The sequence below is a fragment of the Peromyscus maniculatus genome, chromosome 8, assembly GCF_049852395.1.
Source record: "Peromyscus maniculatus bairdii isolate BWxNUB_F1_BW_parent chromosome 8, HU_Pman_BW_mat_3.1, whole genome shotgun sequence".
Lineage (NCBI taxonomy): Eukaryota > Metazoa > Chordata > Mammalia > Rodentia > Cricetidae > Peromyscus > Peromyscus maniculatus.
This window is the reverse complement of record NC_134859.1, coordinates 85,493,127-85,516,417: the sequence shown is the minus strand read 5'-3', so window position 1 is coordinate 85,516,417 and position 23,291 is coordinate 85,493,127. Positions and strand designations below refer to the sequence as shown.

The 23,291-nt window shown below is 45.1% G+C and overlaps 1 protein-coding gene across 4 annotated transcripts in view; it reads left to right on the top strand.

The window, feature by feature from the left end:
- The window catches only part of Ikzf3 (IKAROS family zinc finger 3), a 100,844-nt gene that overhangs the window by 52,027 nt on the left and 25,526 nt on the right, over window positions 1-23,291 (top strand). For 2 of the 4 annotated variants that reach the window (XM_076543304.1, XM_076543303.1), the window contains exons 4-6: window positions 14,575-14,832; window positions 16,065-16,232; window positions 19,990-20,106. In XM_076543304.1, coding sequence (XP_076399419.1) covers window positions 14,575-14,832; window positions 16,065-16,232; window positions 19,990-20,106 — 543 coding nt within the window. The remainder of the gene's footprint in view (window positions 1-14,574; window positions 14,833-16,064; window positions 16,233-19,989; window positions 20,107-23,291) is intronic. The other 2 variants (XM_076543306.1, XM_076543305.1) reach the window with 1 other exon arrangement.

The window sequence follows — 23,291 nt, the reverse complement described above, 5'->3', positions numbered from 1 at the left end:
GTTCATACAAAACATTTTGTTCAGTTCCAAATTGGTGAATATAATGTTATTATGAACACTTTAATATAAGTCTCATGTGAGCATATGTCTTCATTTCAGGTAGATATTTAGGAGTGGAATTCCAGGGTTGTTTGGTATATTTATGTTTGATTTTATAAGGAGTTTCCTATTTGGTTACCAATTGATGTGTAAGAAATTACCAGCACTCACGAGACAGAGGCAGGTGGATCTCTGTGAGTTCAAGGCCAGCCTGGTCTATAGAGTGAGTTCCAGGACAGGCTCCAAAGAGAAACCCTATCTCAAAAAAAAAAAAAGAAAGAAAGAAAGACAGAGAGAGAGAGAGAGAGAGAGAGAGAGAGAGAGAGAGAGAGAGAGAGAGAGAGAGAGAGAGAAAGGAAGGAAGGAAGGAAGAAAGAAAGAAAGAAAGAAAGAAAGAAAGAAAGAAAGAAAGAAAGAAAGAAAGAAAGAAAGAAAGAAAGAAAGAAAGAAAGAAACCTGGGCAATTTGAGGATAATACAAATGGCTGTCTCAAAAATATAGATGGGGCATCTCTGGTTCCTCTGCCTCAGGCTCTCCCAAGATTCCCATGGAGACATTGACCTGGACTGCTGGCTCCTCTGAAGACTTGACAAGGGAAGAGACAACCTAGAACTCACTCATGGCCATGGTCAGGAGTTAGTCTTAACAGTTGTTAGACCAAAGGCTTCATTTTTATCCTGGAGGTTGGCCGGGCACTGGCTCCAATTCTTTGCCATTTGAGCTATCTGACAGCTTACCTACCTTCCACAGCAGCACAAACATCAGGAAAGGGTGGGACATAAGCAAGATCCAGTTACCATCTTTTAACCCAATCACAGAAGCGACACCTGGGACCACTTTTGCCAACTTCGCTCGTTGGAAACAAGTAGTCTAGGTCCAGCCCACATTTAAGGGGAGGGTAGACTACCAGGTAGGTACTAAGAAGCAGGGACCACTGGGAGCCATTGGGGAGGCTGCTTGCCACAATACCAAATGGTCTTCCAAATGGCTACTCCATTTCATATCCCCACCATCCATCCATGTGAGGGTTTTGTTTTCTCTGTGTCTGTCTTTGTGTGTCTTTTCACTTGCTCTTCCAGCAGGTGTGAAGGAAGAGGCATCTTGTAGTTTTAACCTACGTTTCTCTAATGACTGCTGATGATTATCATCATTGACCCATTGACAATTTGTACACCTCTTTGGTGAAACGTCAATGCAAGTGTGCTGTGTGTTTTTTAAAAATCTATTTTTGTAGTGCTAAGAACTGAATCTAGGGTCTTGGCTATGCTAGGCCAAAACTCTACTATTTGAGCTATATTTCTACCCATTTGTGTGCATTCAACTGGGCCATTTGTCTTCTTACTGAATTATGAGACACTTCTGTTTATGAATCAGGATTTTAGTATCATATCTAAGAAATCTTTGCCTAAATCAAGGTCATGAATATAACACAAGCTAACAATTATGCCTGGACTGTGCGATACCTTGATTAATTTCATGACTGTAAAAACCCTGTGAGATGCAGATATTATCTTTGCCCAGATGAGAAAATTCATAGAAGTCAAATTCTCACTAAAGTCATAAGCTGGTTAATGTGAGGCATTTGATCATGTTTTCAGTTGGGAAAAGAGAGTTAGATTCTATGTTATCTTTTCCCTGTAGCTATCAGGAACCTGTTCTATTCTTTGAATATGATCAGTGGACACCATCTCTGTTCGTGACCTTTAGGGATTTCCTTGTGCTATAGAAGAGACGCGGACGCAGGTTGATGGCTAGCTTCTACTCTGGTTTCATTCGGCTAGACAGCGTTCCCTCCACAGTTTCTGGTTGAGCTGGAATGTAACTTCGCTCGCAGCCTTCCGGTGTGTGACTGGGCTGCTGTTCAGCGCTTGCGCTTCCCCCTCTAGGGATGAGCATGTTCCAGTGACGAGATAGCTTGTTCCCCGGTGTGCTTTAATGATGCACATTCACCTAGAAGCCGGCATCTCTCCCGGTGACTTATGCTCTCATGCCATTATCTGAATGTCAAAAAGGGAAGGAAAACAGAAACAAGGGCTGGAAGTTCAAATAATGTTACAGATGGTCAACTTGATATTCTTTCTTACATATTTTATTTCAGTTAATTTAGTGTTAGAAAGAAAAAAAAATCTCCGAAATTTTCATCTATTATCCCTCCACCCCCTGGTAGAGTTCTTCGTATGCTTTGGGTCTCATCGCTGTACCTTTACTTAGAAGCAATTTATTGTTTCCACTCTCTGCTAATGTGCTAGCTTTAGGCAAAACTACAATCTGTGCAATTTTTAAAAACACCATCAACCCTAATTTTGCACTTCAGGCAAAGAACAGAACGATCGTTCATCCTTCTTCCCTCCTCACCTCCTTTCTTTGCTTCTGTCTGTTGCTTGGTAAGCACTCACAGATCCCCACCGAGCCCGGGATCCCCTGTCCAAGGCGCAAGGAGAACAGCATCGCCGCTGTTGGGAGCTGAATGTGGAGGGCACACCTGTAACCTCAGGAGGCTGAGCAGAAGGACCATGAGTTCCAGGACAGCCCGAGCTATGAGGAAAAACCCTGTCAAGGGCCAGGGGTGGAGGGTGACATAGGTAGAATGTTTGACACACACACACACACACACACACACACATACACACACACACACACACACACACACACACACACACACACACACACACACACACACACACACCCGTGCACAAAACTCTAGGTCTGGTCCTCCAGTACTATCGACTGGATGTGGTGTCGTTCTCCCATAATCCCAGCACCAAGGAAACGGAAGCAGCAGGATTAGCGGTTCAAGGTTATCCTGGCTACACAGTAAGTCGAAAGCTGGTCTGGGATAAAACCTTTTCAAAAAAATAAAAAAAAAAGGAAGGAGCGAGGAGGGAAGGAATATATATATATATACACATATACAGCTTACACATACAAGCATAGGCATCCAGCAATACTATGTAGAGGAGAAAGAGGAAGATATGAGGATGGGCAGGCTGGGAAGCTAATGCTCCAGTCCGCTGAGTGTGAATCAAGTTTGGAAAACCAGGAAGCGATCGCCCGTGTCTCTGGGCTCAGCGGGGAGATGCAGTAGCAGCAGGCTTGGCGCTCAGCAGCAGTCACAAGTTGAGTGAGAAGAGAATATAAAATTAAAAGGGGAAATGTTTGGAAAACAGATCTCTTCCTTCCTTGCCCTGGTTGTTGTCAGTGAATTGGTTCAGGCTACCTGAGGAAATCATTCATTCACCAGTTCCTAGAATAACTGAATTCTGCAGGTTCTGGGACAGCCTTGAAATTATTCCTAGTCTGTAAAGGAATGGCTGTATTATCTGACCCACCACACACCACATAAAACAGGAACTACATGTGCTATGGCCATGGAAGACATTTTGGTTTGCTTGTGACCCTGAGTTTGATATTGTGATAACCAGAAGATCTTTAGCAAATTTGATTACATTTGCATAACAACTTCTGAATTTTTCTAAGGATTACTAAGAATTATATTTTAACTTGTTTTAAACATTTGAGATAAATGCTCTGTGTGTGTGTGTAGATAGATGTTCATATATGTCTGCATGTATGTGTGAGGGTTCGACACATATATGTGTCTGTGTCAAATGTCTTCCTCTATTGCTCTCCACCTTATTTTTTGAGACAGGGTGTGGTGGTATTGTGTTCCCCAAAATATTGTGTATTCTAATAAATTTATCTGGGGTCAGAGAACAGCCACTAGATACAAAGGCTAGAAAATGGTGGCACTCACACCTTTAATCCTAGCATTCCAGAGATAGAAATCCCTCTGGATCTCTGTGAGTTCAAGGCCACATTGGAAACAGCCAAGCATGGTGATACGCCTTTAATCCCAGAAAGCCAGCCTTTAATCCCAGGGAGTGGTGGTAGAAAACAGAAAGATATATAAGGCGTGAGGACCAGAAACTAGAGGCTTTTGGTTGGTTAAGCATTTGCTGGTTAAGCATTCAGGCTTTCGAGCAGCAGTTCAGCTGAGAGCCATTGGGATGAGGACTCAGAGGCTTCCAGTCTGAGGAGACAAGACCAGCTGAGGAACTGGCGAGGTGAGATAGCTGTGGCTTGTTCTGTCTCTCTGATCTACCAGCATGGACCCCAATAACTGGCCTCGGGTTTGATTTTATTAATAAGTACTTTTAAGATTCCTGCTACAACAGGGTCACTCACTGGGACCTGATGCAAAACTAATTCATCAAGACTGGCCAGCCTGTGGGCTTTGGGAACCTCCCTCCGTTGCCCCAGTACTAAGATCATAAGTGTTTCCACCCCACGCACCTGACTTTTTACATGGATGTTGGAGATCCCAACTTAGCCCTCAGGCCTGTGCAGACAGCACTTTACCAACAGAGCCCTCTCCGTAGCCTCTAAGTGAAGACTCTAATAATAATAATAATAATAATAATAATAATAATAATAATAATAATAAAGATGGAAGCCAATTATGGCAATGCACTCTTGTAATTCTGGCACTTGGAAGATGGAGGCAGGAGGACCAAGAGTTCAAAGTTATTCTGGGCTTTGACACAATACCTTGTCATATATATACATATATATATGCTGGCCATGATGGCACACAATTTAATTCCAGCATCTTAATCCAGGAGGCGGAGGCCAATGGATCTCTGTGAGTTCAAGGCCAACCTGATCTACATTGTGAGTTCCATGATAGCCAGAACTACAGAGTGAGATCCTGTCTCAAAAAGGGATGGGGGGCATTCCCTGGAACTGGAGTTACGAATGGTTGAGAGCCACCATGTGGGTGCTGGGGATTGAACCTGGGTCCTCTACAAGAGCAACAAGTGTTCTAAACTACTGAGCCATCCCTCCAGCCTGTATTTTCATTCATTTTTATTCATAGCAGTTACTTCTCAGAATTACAAATACCAAATAATATATAGATTAAAACAATAGGTAAAGTAATCTTTCTAGATTTATTTATTTTATGTATATGAGTGTTTTGCCTATATGTATTTATATGCACTACATTAGTGCCTGGCGCCCTGAGAGGCCAGAAGAGGGCATTGGATCCCCTGGAAATGGAGTTACAGATGGTTGTGAGCCACCATGTGGGTGCTGGGAATCGAACCCAGGTCCTCTGTAAAAGCAATAAGTGCTTGTAACTACTGAGCCAGATGAAGACGGCCTTTATGTTGGGCAGAAATAAAACAATGCCTTAGACTTACAATGCTTTGTAGTTCAGAGAGAACCTTCATGAACTGTGTTCTTCACTGCTTACATTTTTTGAGCCGCATCTGGTCCCAAGGTATTTAAAAAGTTAACCTGAGCCAGGCGGTGGTGGCACACGCCTTTAATCCCAGCATTTGGGAGGCAGAGCCAGGCGGATCTCTATGAGTTCAAGGCCAGCCTGGTCTCCAAAGCAAGTTCCAGGAAAGGAGCAAAGCTACACAGAGAAACCCTGTCTCGGAAACCAAAAAAAAAAAAAAAAAAAAAAAAAAAAAAAAAAAAGCTAACCTGAGCCAAACTGCTGAAACTTCACCTCCTGCTGGGTGCAGTATATTCCCAATGCTGGGTACAGTATATCCCTGATGCTGGGTGCAGTATACCCCTGATGCTGGGTGCAGTATACCCCTGATGCTGGGTGCAGTATACCCCTGATGCTGGATGCAGTATATTCCAGATGCTGGGTGCAATATAGTCCTCTCTTTTAACTGGGAAAGCCAGGAAATGTCCTGAAGCCATTCAACAAAATCATAGTTAATATTATGTGAGTGAACTGTGTTGGTGGTCAGATAATAAGGCACAGATTGATGTCATTGGTAAAATTGAAGGGGGACTTTTGTAACTGTTAAATTGGGGGTGCGCTAATCCTCTTGCATTTGAAGTGGTGTGATTTACCCCTTATGCATGTAGATTCTCACAGAGAAGTTTAAATGGCCAATGAGAGCGAGTTTTAGTGAAAACCTAAAGCAATCAAACATCACTCAAACCTTTCCATCTTCTCTCTGGCATTTGAGATAGTAGTATCCCATCTCTTTGCAGACTGATTTGCTTTTCCCAATTTTTTTCTTGATCTTAAAATAGCCATTTGAAAAATTAAGAACTGTCCATCATTTTGTCTTTAAAGGCAAGAAAAGAGAGATCGTAATAGATCCTGCAAATCATTGACCCGTACTTCCATTGGCATTGGACTTTATAGTGTTAGCAATTAAATACCCAAACTCCTTCTTGTTCTTGAGCTCTCAAAATATCAGAGGTTTTTCTCTCAAATTCCTTTCTACATAAAATTGTGAACTCGAAAATGGAAATGACCCATCATTTCAGTGTTTCCATTCCCGATACAAAGAGGCCGTTGTAGGAAAGACGTATGGACATTAACTTTATAAGGGACCCGTTCTAGGTGTCAGTGTGTGTGAACTGAGCGGACCGTATAGACGAGACACCTACAGAACCTGTATCTCCCATTTTGCTCTCTCCTGCTTCAAGCTTCTAAATCCTATTAACAGCTGTCAAAACCTGGTAAACTATTTAGGTGCGTTCACAATTTGTTTAATTGGATAGTTAGAAAATGGCATGCTAGAAAATCCCACCCCCCTTTCTTTTAGCCTGGCTGAACATCTGTAGCATTAGGGCCTCATTATCTCTGAATTGGCATAGCAAATCAGTGGCATCATTAAAATGCCACATTAAGATGATTAAGTGTCTTTGTTATCCAGTTGACTTCTGCATGTGCCGAAGATTTCATGATTATGACCCTCCATCCTTGTAAACACTTGAACAACATCACCCTTTTCTGACTTCCCCACCTAACAGTCTCCGCGTTGTTCTGTCCCTTCTGGCCGCATCCCTGGCGAACCTCAGGCTAATTACTCCACCTCTGTCCTTCTTGGAGTTGGGTTCTGAGATCTCCGGGTCCAGAGTGGAAATTCAGCACCTCCTTTTAATACTCGGATGTTCCTTCTAGCAACACGCCACTCAAGGAACCCAAGTTGCTTGTTCTGTGTGTCTTTGACAGGGTCTGCTCTCCAGCCGAGCATTTTATGTGCCTGTAAAAACCAACCGAGGCGCAGTTGGCTGGGATTGCTATTGCCCCTGCAGGATTTCCACGCTGGATCCTTTCCAGGACCCATTGTTTTTGCAGCGTCTCAGGTGAAACCAAAAAACGTCTACTCTGGACTACAAGCCTTTCATGCGATACCCATCACCCCAGGAAGTGAAATCATGTGCATCAGCCCCAGCGAGCCAAACCTTTGTTCTTTTCAGCCTACAAAATTCTCTCCAGGGGGTGTACGCATTAGAGTGTGCCATCTTCCTAAGCTGCCTCCAGAACACAGACAGAGATGGGAACAATGGTCCCCCAGAGCAGCTCCTTCAGAAAGTTCAGTTTAATCTAATTTCCTAGGGGTTAGATTCAATTTCGACATCTTTCCCTCCCTCTGGGGAGGCATAGCAATTACTTTTATCAGCAATTTGTGGTTTGCTGTGTTCTTTTCTCCACAAGTTCAATTATACAAAATTTACTTAGGAAGCCTTTAATATTTTTTATTATGAAATAGATCATACATACAAAAAGGCAGATTATAATTAAATTTACAGTTTAAAGAGTAATAATCAAATGAGCGCCTAGAGACCCACCTCCTGACTTACAAAATAAAATCTTCCTCGTGCCTAAGGAGCTTCTGGGTGCTGTTTGAAGAGCCAGCTCAAATTGTGTCTAAGAAACTTGATCTAATTATAATAAGGTCAGAATTTACAAAACCAAGTGGGAGATTGTTCACGCTCCAAACAGCCCATTCCCTTTACAAAAGACTTCAGACTTTGGCTGGGAAAGTAACTCAGTAGGTAAAGTGCCTGGCTTGTACCAAGGCCTGGGTTCAATCCCCAGCACCCACAGGGTTGGCTCTCCAGCACCCATGCGTACAGGAAGTATAGTAGTACTTGCCTCTAAACCTGGCTCAGATGATGGAGGCCCTTCTCCCAAATGAGCAGATCAAGGCGATACTACCAAAATGTCTAGGTTTTATTTTGTTCTTGGTGGGATATAGGAGGTGGAGGGGCACACGTGCTCCAGTGCTGGTGTGGAGGTCAGAGGACAACTTTCAGGAGTCAGCTCCCTCCCTCCGCTGAGGGTTCCAGGAATCGAACCCGGGTCGACAGGCTTGGTAGCAAATGCCTTTACCCACTGAGCCACCTCTCTGGCTCCACAGTTTCTGTTGTAAAACCGTGCAATCCCAGGTCTTTTGAGGCCTCTTTGTTTTGCCATTGCTGTTCCTGTGTTTGCTTTGTTTTGGTTTTGATTCAGGGTGCCACTGTGTCATCTCGGTTGACCTTGATTTTACCATCCCCCTGCCTCCACCTTTAGAGCACAGGTGTAGCTGTAGCACCATGGTTGGCTAGTTTGGTTGTTGTTATTATTTGGTTTGGGGTGTTTTTGAGGGGAATTTGGGAACTGGAGAGATGGTCCAGTAGTTACGAGAATGGGCTGCTCTTCCGGAGGACCTGGGTTTGATTCCCAGCACTCACAGTTGTTTGTAACGCCAGCTCCAGGAGATCTGATGCCCTCTTCTGGCCTCTACAGGCACCAGGCACACAAGTAATGCACACACATGCAGACAAAAATGAAGTGAAATAATTTGTCTTTTATTTTGTTGTTCTTGTTTTTGAGACAGGGTCTCTCTATAGCCCTGGTTATTCTAGAACTCACTCTGTAGACCAGGCTGGCCTCAAACTCACAGAGATCCTCCTGCCTCTGCCTCCTGAGTGCTGGGATTAAAGACATGTTCCACTACACCCAGCTACAAAACAAAATATAATTTAAAAGAAGCCAGACAGTGGTGGCACACGCCTTTAATCCCAGCACTTGGGAGACAGAGTCAAGCAGATCTCTGTGAGTTTGAGACCAGTCTGGTCTACAAAGAAAGTTCCAGGACAGCCAGAGCTGAGACAGAGAAACCCTGTCTCGAAAAAACAAACAAACAAACAAATGGAATGTGTTTTTCTATTTGGTTTTGTTGTTGCTGCTGCTGTTTTTGATACGGAGTCTCATGATATTGCCCACAATATCCTCAGGCCCATGAGCTCTTGTGGTCCTTCTACCTCAGCTTTCTGAGTAGCTGGGACAACAGGCATGTACCATCGAACCCAGCACCTTGGCTCTTTTTTTTTTTTAAATGTGTGTATGTGTGCAGAGATGTTCCAGTGATTCCCTGTGCCCACAGAAGCTAGAGGGAGTGTCAGATACCCTGTGTCTGGAGTTATAGGTGGTTGTGAGTTGACCAGTGTGGGTACTGGAAACAGAACTAAGGTCTTCAACAAGAGCAATATGTGCTTCGATCCATACCACCATTCTCTAGTTCAGCCTTCCTCTGCTTTTAGTAGATACTGGCTAAGTGATGTCATAGAGAATTCTGAGTTACACACACACACACACACACACAGAGAGAGAGAGAGAGAGAGAGAGAGAGAGAGAGAGAGAGAGAGAGAGAGAGAGAGAGAGAGAGAGCCTGTGTGGCTTCTGTCCTCAACTAACTTAATGGCTGTAGGGAATAAGAGTTTATAAGTAACCTAGAGGAGGAAAGAACAGGCTATTTTCCAGCTGAGGGAATTGAGAAAGACATAGGGAGGAAATGGCATATTAATTTGGCTTTAGAAAATGTGTAGGATTTGGACTTACGGCAATGTTGGGGAAAGACCGTCTAGTACATGGAAATAATATGAATAAGCCAAGGACACTTAGATGTTTAGTTGGATAAAGATGTCTGAGTAGCAAAAGCCAACATCCTAAGGATAAGCTTGACCCTGATAGAAAAAGTCCTTTTAATATTGCTTCTGTATTTGGACTTTATCTTGTTGTCAGTGGAGAATATTCAAGGGTTTTGGCAGGGCCATGACATGACCAGAGCTATAGTCTTAGGACGAACAATAGCACATAAGACGAGGTGGAAAGGCGGACAGCATGGAGGCTACAGGTCACAGAAGAGGAGAGGGGCTTGGAGTGATGGACCTAGGAAACGGGGAGTGGAGATTCGGTAAGGACTAAACTGATGAGCCCTCAAATGTGGGGCCCGAACAAGAAAAAGAAAAGATGATTGTGAAGCTTATGGCTGGAGTACTGGGAAGAAATACTTTAACTTCAGAAGATTTGGAAAGAGGACTGAAGAGAAGGAAAGAGTCCCATGTGGAGCTGTATAATCTGGAGATTAATCATGTAAGGCGTTGGTTGGAGCCTTTAAGAATGGATGAAATTGCAATAGAAAAGTATCCAGAGGGTTAGCAACAGTAATTAGGAGGTAAGCATGGGGAAAGGAACAATCAGAAGAGGTACAGTTTCATTGAAGACTTAGGAGCACAGAAGAACAGTTGCTGGTGTCCAGGAGTTCTGGGAAGCGACATACAAGAACACACTGTATTTATGAATGACAATGCACTGTATTTATGAATGAGCAGATTATTGCAGGGGACAGAGTTGATGTGGTTTGGAGGCAGAAGTCAGGTTACCGGAATTTTGAGGCAGTAAGTGTTAATCTGACTAGAAAGCGATTAGGAGAGAGAATGTGCTTAGGTTCCTTGTGATGAGGGGCCTGCACAGACTGCAAAGAACATGGAAAAAGGAGTTTGCCCTGAAGAGTCTGAAGCCTGGAAGACAGGCTCAGTGTGCAGTTTCCACACCAGTGTCCAGAGTGGAAGACTGAAGAAGAGAGCCCACCTCTTAGGAATCAGTTTGGAGTCAGAGTGCTGGTATGATAGTGGGCAGGCTTGCTAGGATTTCCTAGGGCTGTTAGTGGAATTCCTTCCTTCCTTTGGCTCCAACAAATCTTCCTCCCAAAGTATGGAGTGAATCTCTTCATTAGGGGAGTCCAGTGTCTTTCCTGATTTGGGTTTTAGTGGCCCATGTTTAGAGTCCAGTAGTCTCTCAGGAATCTTATTCATGCCTTTGGCTCTGTGTATTTGAGTTTGCACCTCTGATTGCCTTTCCATGATAAACCATAAAGTTGCCGAACACCAATAACCATGTTAAAGGCTCCCTAGGTCATTTATCTAAAAATAAATAGACAACCATACCAGGAACTTTTCTGGTGTAGCAGTCAATGCACTTCTCCAATGCCCCACCCACGTGACTTTCAAGCTTTCTTTACCTCCCCATCTTAAATACTGCCTTCCTTGCTCTACAGCTGAGGACTAAAAAGCCAGGCTCTGATATTGAGCCTGGCTGGGGTGGTACTGAGTTCCAGGTCAGGCCTCCACAACCAAAATCATAATGAAAGAAGCAGCTGTCCTCAGCCCCCTATTTAGAGAAAGACCCCACACTCGGATCTCACTACTTTCTAACGTCAATGAGCGTGAAGTGGCCCGAGTGCAGTCACGTTCATATTTTCTCTTTCTTTCTTCCTCTTTTTTGTTTATTTTTTTCCAGACAGGGTTTCTCGGTGTAGCCCTGGCTGTCCTGGAACTCGCTCTGTAGACCAGGCTGACCTCAAAACTCAGAGATCCGCCCGCCTCTGCCTCCTGGGTTCTGGGACTAAAGACGTGTGCCACCACTGCCCGGCACGTTCACATTTTCTAACCCAAATGAAAAGGATTCTTTTCTGCTGGCCCTTTCAATCTGCTGGTTTTGGTTCTCGGTAGAAGAACTTTTCCGTTGAGGTTCTTTTAAACGCCTACATGCAAACTGAAGTTCACTCAAGCTTTGGTGGGATGTCACCCACAGCTGGAACGGCAGAGGCAGAGAGGAGGGCACCAGCTTCAGGCCGCTCTTCTCTTAAAAAAGTGAAAAAACAACAACAGCACTCAGGGAAACAGATTCCATGTGAGAACAGGAAAGATCCATCCAGGCAGAGAGAGAGAGAGAGAGAGAGAGAGAGAGAGAGAGAGAGAGAGAGAGAGAGAGAGAGAGAGAGGAGCGAGGAGAGAGAGAAGAGAGAGAGGAGAGAGAGAGAAGAAATTAACCTCTTCCCCGTAGGACACAGAACTCAGTTCCTAGCTAACCAAGATGCGCAGGGCGGCAACTGCGACCTGTGTGGAGCTGGCTCTGCAGCCGTACGTCCGTCGCTGCAGTCAGGAGGTTGTGAACCATGACCTGTGGTGAGCAGTGGAAGAGTGGCCGCCGTGGCCCTGTCGGTGGTGGTTAGCTTTTGTCTTGCTCTGTTAAGCAAACACAGTTAATGCAGATGAAAGGCAGCCTCGGTAGAAGTGAAAATTGAAACTGGGGTGGAAGGCAGGCCGCACAGCTGCTCTTCTGCTTCCTCCTGTGGCAGCGGGATCAACACTTCTGATGTGTTTTGGAAGGGATGTAGTTTTTAAAAATATCATTTTTTTTTCTCAGAGTGTTTTGGGTTTTTACATGCACCCCAGTGAAGGAAGGGTGTGGAATGGAGTTGAGAAACAGCCACCTAGACTTTTTTTTTTTTTTAATATGAGTGTACGGGGTCAAATCCAACTAACTGAGAGTTTGAGTTTAGTTTTTTGTTCTTATTGTTTAGACTTTTATTTTATGTATATGAATGTTTTGACTGGAAGTATGTTTGTGACTACCTGTACTCCTGTGGAAGTCAAAAGGGAGCGTCGGACCCTCTGGAACTGGAGTTACAGATGGTTGTGAGCCACCACGTGGGTGCTGGGGACCAAACCCGGGTCGTCTGTGAGAGCAGCCAGTGCCCTCAGCTGCTGAGCCAGCTCTCCCGCGCTGGCCTGGAACCAACTGGCTGTGTAAAGTTGGGAAAATGGCTGAAAGCGTCTCTGCTTCCGTACTTCCTGTCTGAAAAAAGGAAGGTTGAAGTAACTGATCTCTGTGTTCCCTTCCGCTCTAAATCCTATGGATGTGTGTTTCTCTGTGGAGAAGCAAAACTTCCGATGTCTGAAAACTCGGGATTTGAAAAAATAAACACTTACACTGCATAGTTTATACATGGAAATCTCTTACAAACACTGGTCTCATAAGGCAAACTTTTTAGGCTTTTTTTGTCTTGAGGTGGGGGCCAGGGTGGCCTGGAACTCATTGTGTAGACTAAACTGGCCTCAGACTCAGAGATCTGCCTGCCTCGGCATCCTAAGTGCTGGCACTACAGGTGTGTGTGACTACATCCAGTGTGGCTTCCGTGTATCTTATGTTATTCTTCTTAAAAGAATTGTAGAGGGTGGAGGCAGTGCCTCAGTTTACCATACATGTTTGCCACACAGGAAGACCTGAGTTTGACCTCCAGCACCCAAATGAAATGGCAGGTATGATTACAAGCCCTTGTAATCCCGGCACTGAGGAGGTAGAGACAAGATGGTCCCCGGTGCTCACTGGCTGGCTAGTCAGCCTAGCCTGACCACTGAACCTCAAGTCCCAGTGAGAGAAAGAGAGAGAGAGAGACAGAGAGAGAGACACAGAGAGAGCGCCTCAAAAAACAAGGTGAACAGCTCTTGAGAATTGACATCTGAGTTGACTTTGGCCTACACAAACACACACACACACACACACACACACACACACACACACACACACACACACACAATGTAGCATGACTGGAGAGGTCGCTGAGACAGAATGGTACCTAGATTCTGAGTTCCATCCTTCTGACTGTCCCCAACTGCAAAAGGAATGCCCAACAGTGCAGCAGCCCTTTAAAGAGTGATGATGCTTAGTCATATTAGCCATAACTTACTTGGGCCAGTGCCTCCTCTCATGAACTGGTCTAGGGCCCTGAGTTTAGTCCTACTTGGATTAGGGCTAGCCTTCTCTTCCCCTAACCGGGTTGAACCCAGCTCACCCAGATCCATGGAAGTGGCTCCTCAGGTTGAATTAAAACATTACTTCTCCTTTTGTCTTTCTCGACACTATTCATGAGCACCAACACTTCCTCTGCCTTCAGTGCTATCTCTATGGCTTCCGAGAGAGAGAGAGAGAGAGAGAGAGAGAGAGAGAGAGAGAGAGAGAGAGAGAGAGAGAGAGAGTTTTTCCCACAATTCACAAGGAAGGAAAGAGGCAAAACATGGCTTCGACTCAGAAAAATGGTTTTACTATTCCACTCAACCTTAGCGGCCTGCCCGGAGGCCTTTGCAGCATTGAAATGGTATTTTCATCTTGAAACAAAAGAGCATGTCCCACAGCCTGTTTAACTGCAGCCACCAAAAAAGACCTGTGACTCTTCCTTCTCCCCGAGGACTAGGGTCGGGTTGTTCAAAATGTTGGATTCGTGGTCTCTTTGGATAGTCACAGCTAAAACTTGTTATCTCTAATCTTCTGGATGGCCTAGGACACTGCCATCTCTCTCTCTCTCTCTCTCTCTCTCTCTCTCTCTCTCTCTCTCTCTCTCTCTCTCTCTTCCTCTCTCTCTCTCTCTCTCTCTGTGTGTGTGTGTGTGTGTGTGTGTGTGTGTGTGTGTGTTGCTCTAACTGTGGTTCTGAATTCAAACAATGGGTGATCGCCCTCTTGGCGCTCTCTTGCTTTGTATGTAGACGGTGTTCCCCGGGCCTCCTCTGCATCCAGCCGTCAGTTAAATGTGGGCCTCTTTGCTGAGCTGCATCCCAGCCTCAAACACCGTCATCGTTCATGTCTCGCATTTCTGTCCCCCGCAGAAGATTCGATGAAAGTGAAAGATGAGTACAGCGAAAGAGATGAGACCAATCTGAAGCCGGAGCCCATGGGAAATGCAGAAGAGAGTGACATTCCTTACAGCTATGCAAGAGAGTATAATGAATATGAAAACATTAAGCTGGAGAGACACGTGCCATACGACAGCGGCAGACCGACCAGTGGGAAGATGAACTGCGATGTGTGCGGATTATCCTGCATTAGCTTCAATGTCTTGATGGTTCACAAGCGAAGCCACACTGGTAAATAGCCTCCTCTGTCAGCTCTCAAGCCTGTCCTGGGCAGCCATGTGAGGGATGAAGAGGCGGAGTCTGGGTCTCTCTTTGGATTCCTCCATTGCTTTCTGCTATAACTTTGATGTTTCTTTCCCTCCCTCCATTGCCATTTTACCCCTGACTCTTGGTTCCGCTGCACTATGCATTTGGCAAACACGTTGCAAATACTACGAATAAAAAGGGACTAACGAAGGCCTGGTGTGGTGGTGCACACCTCGAATCCCAGCACTCGAGAGGCAGGGGCAGGTGGATCTCTGAGTTCAAGGCCAGCCTGGTCTTTCAGGGCAGCTAGAGTTGCATTGTGAGACCAGAGAGAGACAGAGACAGAGAGAGAGACCAATGAAATCAGCTATCAAGGTTAGCCGAATAGTTTTTCTTTTCCAAGTATTTTTACGTGGCACATTCATGAAAGTGGGGCCCCTTACTGTGTTGGGTTCAGATTTGGTAGATAAAAGGATATGGGTTTTATTGTCGGTTTTAAATACATCTAGTAAACAAGGAGTCCGTAGGAAGGCTCTGAACAAGTCACAAACTGAGTCCGTAGACTTCATCTGGTACAGGGACTCTAAAGTGAAAGACTGATGCCTTGCTTGACACCTTACATCTTGCATCTAAGCGTGCCTCAGTGGCTCAGTTCCATCACTCAGGAGGACCATCATGAGTTCCATGCCATCCTTAGCTACAGAGGAAAATGCCCTGTCAAAAAGAAAAAAGAGAGTAAAACCACCTAACAAAACAAAGACCTTAATCCCAGCATCAGCACTCAGGTGGCAGAGGCAGGAGGATCTCTGTGAGTTTGGGGCCAACCTGGTCTACACAGTGAGTTTCAGGCCAGGGCTACGTAGTGAGGCCCTGTCTCAGAAATACAAGAAGGCTCGAATCTCTGAGTCCTTCTTCAAAGGCGACTGCATTCAGATGCCAAGAAATGGAAAAACCTCTAGACAGCTCCAGAGGCTGCTCGTGTCCCTTGGCACTGACTCAGAGTAAGATAACTAGAGTAGCTGTACTGAGTGGGAGTGTTCATTCTTCAAGGAAGAAGATTGCACGAGTCTCTGAGCCTGACAGTGTAGCTCCCAAGCGATCTCTCACTGAGGGCGAACCAGCCCCAGAGATGGGCTCTTGCCATAGGCGTCTAATGTGTGCACACGCTTCTCCGCCTGCCTTGTGATCAGCGCTCTCCTTTCTCATCCTCCCCGAAGGTGAACGCCCGTTCCAGTGTAATCAGTGTGGGGCATCTTTTACTCAGAAAGGTAACCTCCTCCGCCACATTAAGCTGCACACAGGGGAAAAACCTTTTAAGTGCCACCTCTGCAACTACGCATGCCAAAGGAGAGATGCGCTCACGGGACACCTTAGGACACATTCTGGTAAGTGAGGGACACAAGCGTTCCACGTCTAGTGACTGTGGAAACGAGAAAGAGTTGAGTGTGGCGGCTTCGATCTGTCGCTCGCCCTCGGAAGGGTGGCATCAGCAGAGACCTCTGGCGCCAACTGCACTCCCATTAAGGCACTAATCGCTCTCCGTCTGCCTCAGTGGAAACCGTCTCCAGCATCCTTGTGTCTGGAGAACCGCAGACAAATGAGGATGCCTTTGCAATTTCTGTGAGAAAAATTGTGGCCATCAGTATTATTTTCCTAATGTGCACACACCCATTTTCCAATTTTCCACTCAGAAAACTACAGGAGCAAACTATGCACAGCTTGTAAATGATTCCAAAGTGTAGAGCAGGGAGCTGAAGAGGTGGCTCAGGGGTTGAGAGCACGTATTGTTCTTCCAGAGGGTCAGCGTTTCATTCCGGACACCCACATCTCTTGCCTCACAGTCAACTTCAAGTCCATCTCCAGGAGGTCCGACGCCTCTGGTCACCACAAGCTCTTGTACTCACATGTACATACTCACACAACAGATATCACATAATTTAAAATCACAATAAAGTGTAAGTCAGGCATAAATTATTATTTGAGGTTCTTTTTGGTTGTGCTGGGATACGTTTTTTTATTCTTTGTTTGATTGTTTGCTTGGTTTCTGTTGTTATTGTTTTGTTTTGTTTTTTGAGATAGGGGCCCTGCTTTGTAGTCCTGGTTGAACTGGAATTCACTATGTATACCAGGCTAGCCTCAAAGTTGTAGCCATCTTCCTGCCTTGACCTTGTGTGTGCTATAATTGCAGGCGTGCACCGCCTTACCAGCTGCTGGCTAAATTTCCTAACCCCAACTTTCCCCTTCCTCACCCCACTTATTTTTAAGCTCTAAGGGCAGCAACAAGAGTTCCTAAAAAGCCACGAGCTGCCTTGATCTTTTCAATCCTTAATTTGAACAAGCAGGATGGCACTTTTAAAAAAAAAAAAAAAAAAACATTTAGAATTTCCCTCTTAGAAAAATAAGGCGAGTCTTATTTTCAAAATTGGGACCTCATGTTCTTGATGTTATCTGGTAAATTTTTTAATTTAAAGAGAGAGAGGTTTGTTTTTATGTCAGTCCTCATTACTGCTTTGACTAAACCCGAATCTCAAAACTACTCACAATTGAGAGCAAGATTAAACAAGCCGACCTCAGCAAAACCCACGACAGGTCATATGTGGCAGAGAGGGTTTCTCTCTCTCTCCCCTTTCTTTCTTTCTTTCTTTCTTTCTTTCTTTCTTTCTTTCTTTCTTTCTTTCTTTCTTTCTTTCTTTCTTTCTTTCTTTCTCTCTCTCTCTCTCTTTCTTTCCTTCTTTCTTTCTTTCTTTCTTTCTTTCTCTTTCTTTGCTTCTTTCTTCCTCTCTCTCTCTCTCTCTCTTTCTCTCTCTCTCTCTCTCTCTCTCTGTCTCTTTCTTTCTTTTTAGCTTATTTGTCAATGTAACAAATTAGGGATGGGTTTGATGGAAGGAAAGAGGAAGAAAAAGATTTCCCTCTTGTTACCCTTTTTCAAGCATAGTACCAAGAAGTGTTTCGAGACAGATTCCAGAGCACCTGAGTTTTACAGAAATATAACCTTTTTAGCCATTACAAACCTGTGCTTTATTTTGGTATGAGATTTCATAAGGATCTTTTGAGGATGTTTTTACTCCCAAAGCAAGAGGAATTGGAAAATAAAACATTTCATGATGGAGCCAGATGACTCACACAAGGCTCCAGGTTTAACCCCCAGCATAAGAAAAAAAGTGGGGGGGCACATTTCAGTCTCTAAAATGATGACAACTTTTTAGGTTGAGTTTTATCAACAGATATGGGCAAACGTATGAGGAAACTTTTGATTTGTTTTAGAAAATTAGTTGAAGTCATTTTTGCAATTCATTCTTTTTGTTTGTTTGTTGTTTGTTTTTTCCAAACTGGGTCTCACTATGTAGCCCTGGCTGTCCTGGAACTCACTATATAGACCAGGCTGGCCTTGAACTCACAGAAATCTGCCTGCCTCTGCCTCCAAAGTGCTGGGATTAAATGCATGTGCAGTTTCTCCTAGCTACTGCATTTCATTCTTAATTCTATTATTAAAAATGTTCTTTGTTGGGGCTGGAGAGATGGCTCAGAGGTTAAGAGCACTGGCTGCTCTTCCAGAGGACCCAGGTTTAATTCCCAGCACCCACATGGTGGCTCACAACCATCTGTAATGAGATCTGGTGCCCTCTTCTGGCAAGCAGACATACACACAGGCAGAACACTGTATACATAATAAATACATAAATCTTTTTTAAAAAATGTTCTTTGTTAATCAGCCCTGTCTTTGGCCACACTTGTGTAAAGCCACTTGACAAGAATGGCACACACACTCAGAATGGTGCACACACACTCAGAATGGCACACACACTCAGAATGGCACACACACTCAGAATGGCGCACACACACTCAGAATGGCACACACACTCAGAATGGCACACACACTCAGAATGGCGCACACACACTCAGAATGGCACACACACACTCAGAATGGCACACACACACTCAGAATGGCACACACACTCAGAACGGCGCACACACTCAGAATGGTGCACACACACTCAGAATGGCACACACACTCAGAATGGCACACACACACTCAGAATGGCACACACACTCAGAATGGCACACACACTCAGAATGGCGCACACACACTCAGAATGGCACACACACTCAGAATGGTGCACACACACTCAGAATGGCGCACACACACACTCAGAATGTCACACACACTCAGAACGGCGCACACACTCAGAATGGTGCACACACACTCAGAATGGCGCACACACACTCAGAATGGCACACACACACTCAGAATGGTGCACACACACTCCAAACTTGTGGTTGTTGGATGAGTCGCTAGCCCAATCCTAATGCCCACAGGCTACCTGGTTTCTTACTTGCAGTTAGATGGACATCAAAGAACGCCTTCCCATTAATTCATGTGGATGGGTGCCTCCCCTGCATACACGTACCCAAGGAGGTCAGAGGAGGGCATCAAATGCCCTGGAGCTGGAGTTAGTGTGGATGGTGGGTGCTGGGAATCAAACCCGGATCCTCTGCAAAAGCAAAAAGTACTCTAACCATTGGGCAGCCTCTCCAGCCCCAGTAGTTAAGTGATCTAAACTGTTGAACCATTGTTCAACAACAAAAAAAAATAATAATTTGTTTTGTTTCGGTTTTGAGTTAGGGTCTCGCTCTGTACACCAGGCTGGCCTCAAACTCACAAAGAGTCTCCTGTCTGTGCTGGCCCCATTTCACTCTGCCCACACTACCCTCCTTGAAGAATAAAGGACCCTGCTCACCTGTCTGTCTCTCTCTCAACCTTTATTTTTAACTCTAGATCCCCTGGGACTGGAGTTGCAGCCAGTGTGAGCCACTCCATGTGGTTGCTGGGACCCACAGCTCAGTCCTCTGCAAGAGCAGCCAGTGCTCTTAACTGCTGAGCCACCTCTCCAGCCCTGGGACCTGCTTTTTGTTAATCGAAAGGAAACAAGATTTAACCCGGAGCCAACCCCTAAGTAAAACAGCAGTCGCCCACTGCAGACCCTTCCACTTTTGACAGGTGGCCATCCTTTTCGATACACTGGTGTGATAGACTTGGAGGGCTGGCTGGGCCAGCAGCCTCATTCCTAGAGACCAGTCTGCTCAGAGCCGGCCGGGGTCTCGGTGTGTGGGGTCCCTGAGCGCTCTGTGTCTTCCTTCTAGTGGAGAAGCCGTACAAGTGTGAGTTCTGCGGCAGGAGCTACAAGCAGAGGAGTTCCCTGGAGGAACATAAGGAACGATGCCGCACGTTTCTTCAGAATTCTGACCTGGGGGACGCTGGTAAGCTCCATGGGGCTCGTTCCCCCGACTCGCCAATTTGCCCACCTAGGTGGTGGAGACAGATAGACTATAGACAGAATGGATAAGCAAGGAGAGATAGTGGAGAAAAACAGAGCAGAGAGTGCAGGCTAAGGACGACCCGGGGAGGGCATCAACCAGGTAATGTTCTGATGGGCTGAGTGTTGGAGCGAGCCCCACGCCCCACAGATCACTGGGGAAATCACTGCATGAAAAGGTCCTGATGCTTCGACTTCTGTGTAAGTAGAGTCCTGTGCCTGTGCACCTGGGACAGAATGAGCAATGGGACGTGAAGCCAGAGGGGAAGGGGGGTCGGGGGAACTAGACCTTATCAGGCCTTGTAGGCCATCGTAAAGACCTTTGAGTGAAACTGAAAATCTTTGCGTACAGACAGGTGACATCATTGAACTGCTCATTTGGAAGTCATTACCCTACTTGGTTCCTGAGAATAGATTGCTTTGAGGACAAGGCTAGAAAGGTCTTGGGGAATCCAGTTAGCAATCCGTGGCAAGCATTCAAGCCAAAGGAAACTGTGTCTTGGCCGTGATGGGAGTTAGAGCCCGTGGGGTTTCCTAACCGTGATGGAATGGCAATGTTGGGGGGCGGGGTGGAGGGTGGTGGTGCAGGCTGGGGAGTGGTTAGGGAAGAATCAGTTACAACATGCAAGGATGTCCTTTGCATGGGGCCCACTGCTGATGTCCTTGTCTGCACATGTGACTTACTGTGGTGCTTGTGCTTGGCTTTGAGGGGTTTCCTGTTTTCCCCAGGGATTTGAATTATCTACCTCCTGGCCACAGACTGAGACCCTATGTGTATCCTCCTCCGTGTCCAGCGTGGTTTTATTTCCTTCTCATCCTTAGTTGAGTTAGCCTGATGCTTTTCTTGTACAGCATCTCTGGCAGTCATCCTTCATCCCGTGTGACCCTCAACCTGATCCTTCGGCTTCGGGTGGGGACTTGGTTGATTGGTTACGAGAATGGGAAGCAGTCCTCGTGATTGACAGCAGTAACTAACTGCACTGGAACATTTTGAGTGGCCTAAAGCAGAATGACTACAGGGTGGGACAGAGCAATGTGAGTGTCGTGAAAAGCAGAGTGGAAACCCTGAGTGTTCACCCCATGGAGTGGAAGGAAACTTGGGCTTTAGATTAAGCCTGCTTCCTGGTTTAGGAGCTGGCCAACTGAAGCCGTGGGTCTTCGCTTGCTTCTGCCTTTCGTCCTGATGGCACCTTGAGTTTTATCAAGGAATCCCATTCCTCCTTGTTTCTGAAGAGGGCCACTTGCTACCTCAAGAAAAACAACAGAAGCTTGGTGTTTGCCCTCTTAAGTGGCATGCTTAGTAGTGAATTAGTGTTTGCCCATAAAAGAGACATCTAATCCTACCTTCTCGATTTAGAGATGGGAAAACCAAGACTTGTCAAAATTTAGTGATTAACTTAAAAATCACTAGCGCTTTAGTTTGCTTGTTTGGTTTGGTTTGTGTGTACATGCAGGCACACGCATGTGCACACATGCCTATGTCTGGCAGTATTTTTTATTTTTAAAGTACAACTTAAGATAAATATTCTATAACAGCCAGGTGTGGTGGCACATCCTTTAATCTCGGCATTGAGAGGCAGAGGCAGGTGGACCACTGATTTCAAGGCCAGCCTGGTCTACAGAGAGAGTTCCAGGACAGCCAGAACTATGTAGAGAGACTCTTTCTCAAAAAAAAAAAAAAAGAAGAAGAAGAAGAATAAATTAACAAATAAATAAAGCTGTACAAGCCAGGCGATGGTGGCGCATGCCTTTAATCCCAGCACTTGGGAGGCAGAGGCAGGTGGATCTCTGTGAGTTCGAGGCCAGCCTGGTCTACAGAGCAAGAACCAGGACAGGCTCCAAAGCTACAGAGAAACACTGTTTTGAAAAAAAAAAATCAATCAATCAATCAATCAAGCTGGCTGTACAGTCATTGTTATCTAATTTTAGGACATTTCCCCACTCCCAGGAGAGACCTTGCCTACCCGCAATCCTTCTCCCCCTCCCATGCCTGGCACCAAGTCCCCTGCTTTGGTCTCCGTTGAAGTCCCTGAACCAGGTATCTCACAGAAGTGCAGTCACACCACGGGAGCCTTCTAAGTCTTCCTTCTTCTAATAAGTGGAATGTTTTTGGTTTCACCTATGTTGAAACATGTATTAGTGCTTCATTCTTTTTTTGTAGCTGAATAATAGTCCATTGTATGGAATTATCACATTGTGCTTTTCTATTCATCAGCTAATAGGGGATTTATTTTCCACTTTGGGAAAAAACAAACTATAGTTTTAGTAATCATATATCATCTGGATAGCAAAAGAAATAAAACAATATATACTGAATAGACACATACATATACGTGTGTGTGTGTGTGTGTGTGTGTGTGTGTGTGTGTGTGTGTGTGTGTGTGTGACTTGATTCTCCTTGAAATGGGAGAGGGAATCGCTAAGTTCTATCCCGTATACAATATTGAAAAGATTATTTTTGAAGTAACTTCTACTTCACATCCCAATGCCATTTTAGGAATTTGAAGTTTAAAAAGTTACCAAAAGAAGTATTTGGGGGTTGGGGATTTAGCCCAGTGGTAGAGCGCTTGCCTAGCAAGCGCAAGGCCCTGGGTTCGGTCCTCAGCTCTGTTAAAAAAAAAAAAAAGAGAGAGAGAGAGAGAGAAGTACTTGGGCTGTTCAGAGTGCTGGAGCAGGAGGCACAGAGCAGCTGATGTGCATCCATAGGGCTGTTTGATGGATGTGTACAGCATGTTGTAAGTCTCAGCAAAAAGCCAAGGGTTGACCAAGTCAGCAAGTTTTGGTATTTCTCTCTCTCTTTCTTTCTTTTTGTTGTTGAGATAGTGCCTCTCTATGTAGCCCTGGCTGACCTGAACCTCCAGAGATCCACCTGTCTCTGCTGTGTGCCCACCATACCTGGCTTTGATTTTTTTTTTAACAAATACGCCATAATGGATAAAATCACAGCTTAATTAAGTATAAATGCCACATGCCAGTACTATATCTCTTATGTTTTAAATAGTGCCTATATATTTTTTCCAAGTTCCAATGTAAAGACTTTTTTGTTTGTTTGTTTGTTTTGGTTTTGGTTTTTGAAACAAGGTTTCTTTGTGTAGCTTTTGGAGCCTGTCTTGGATCTCACTCTGTAGA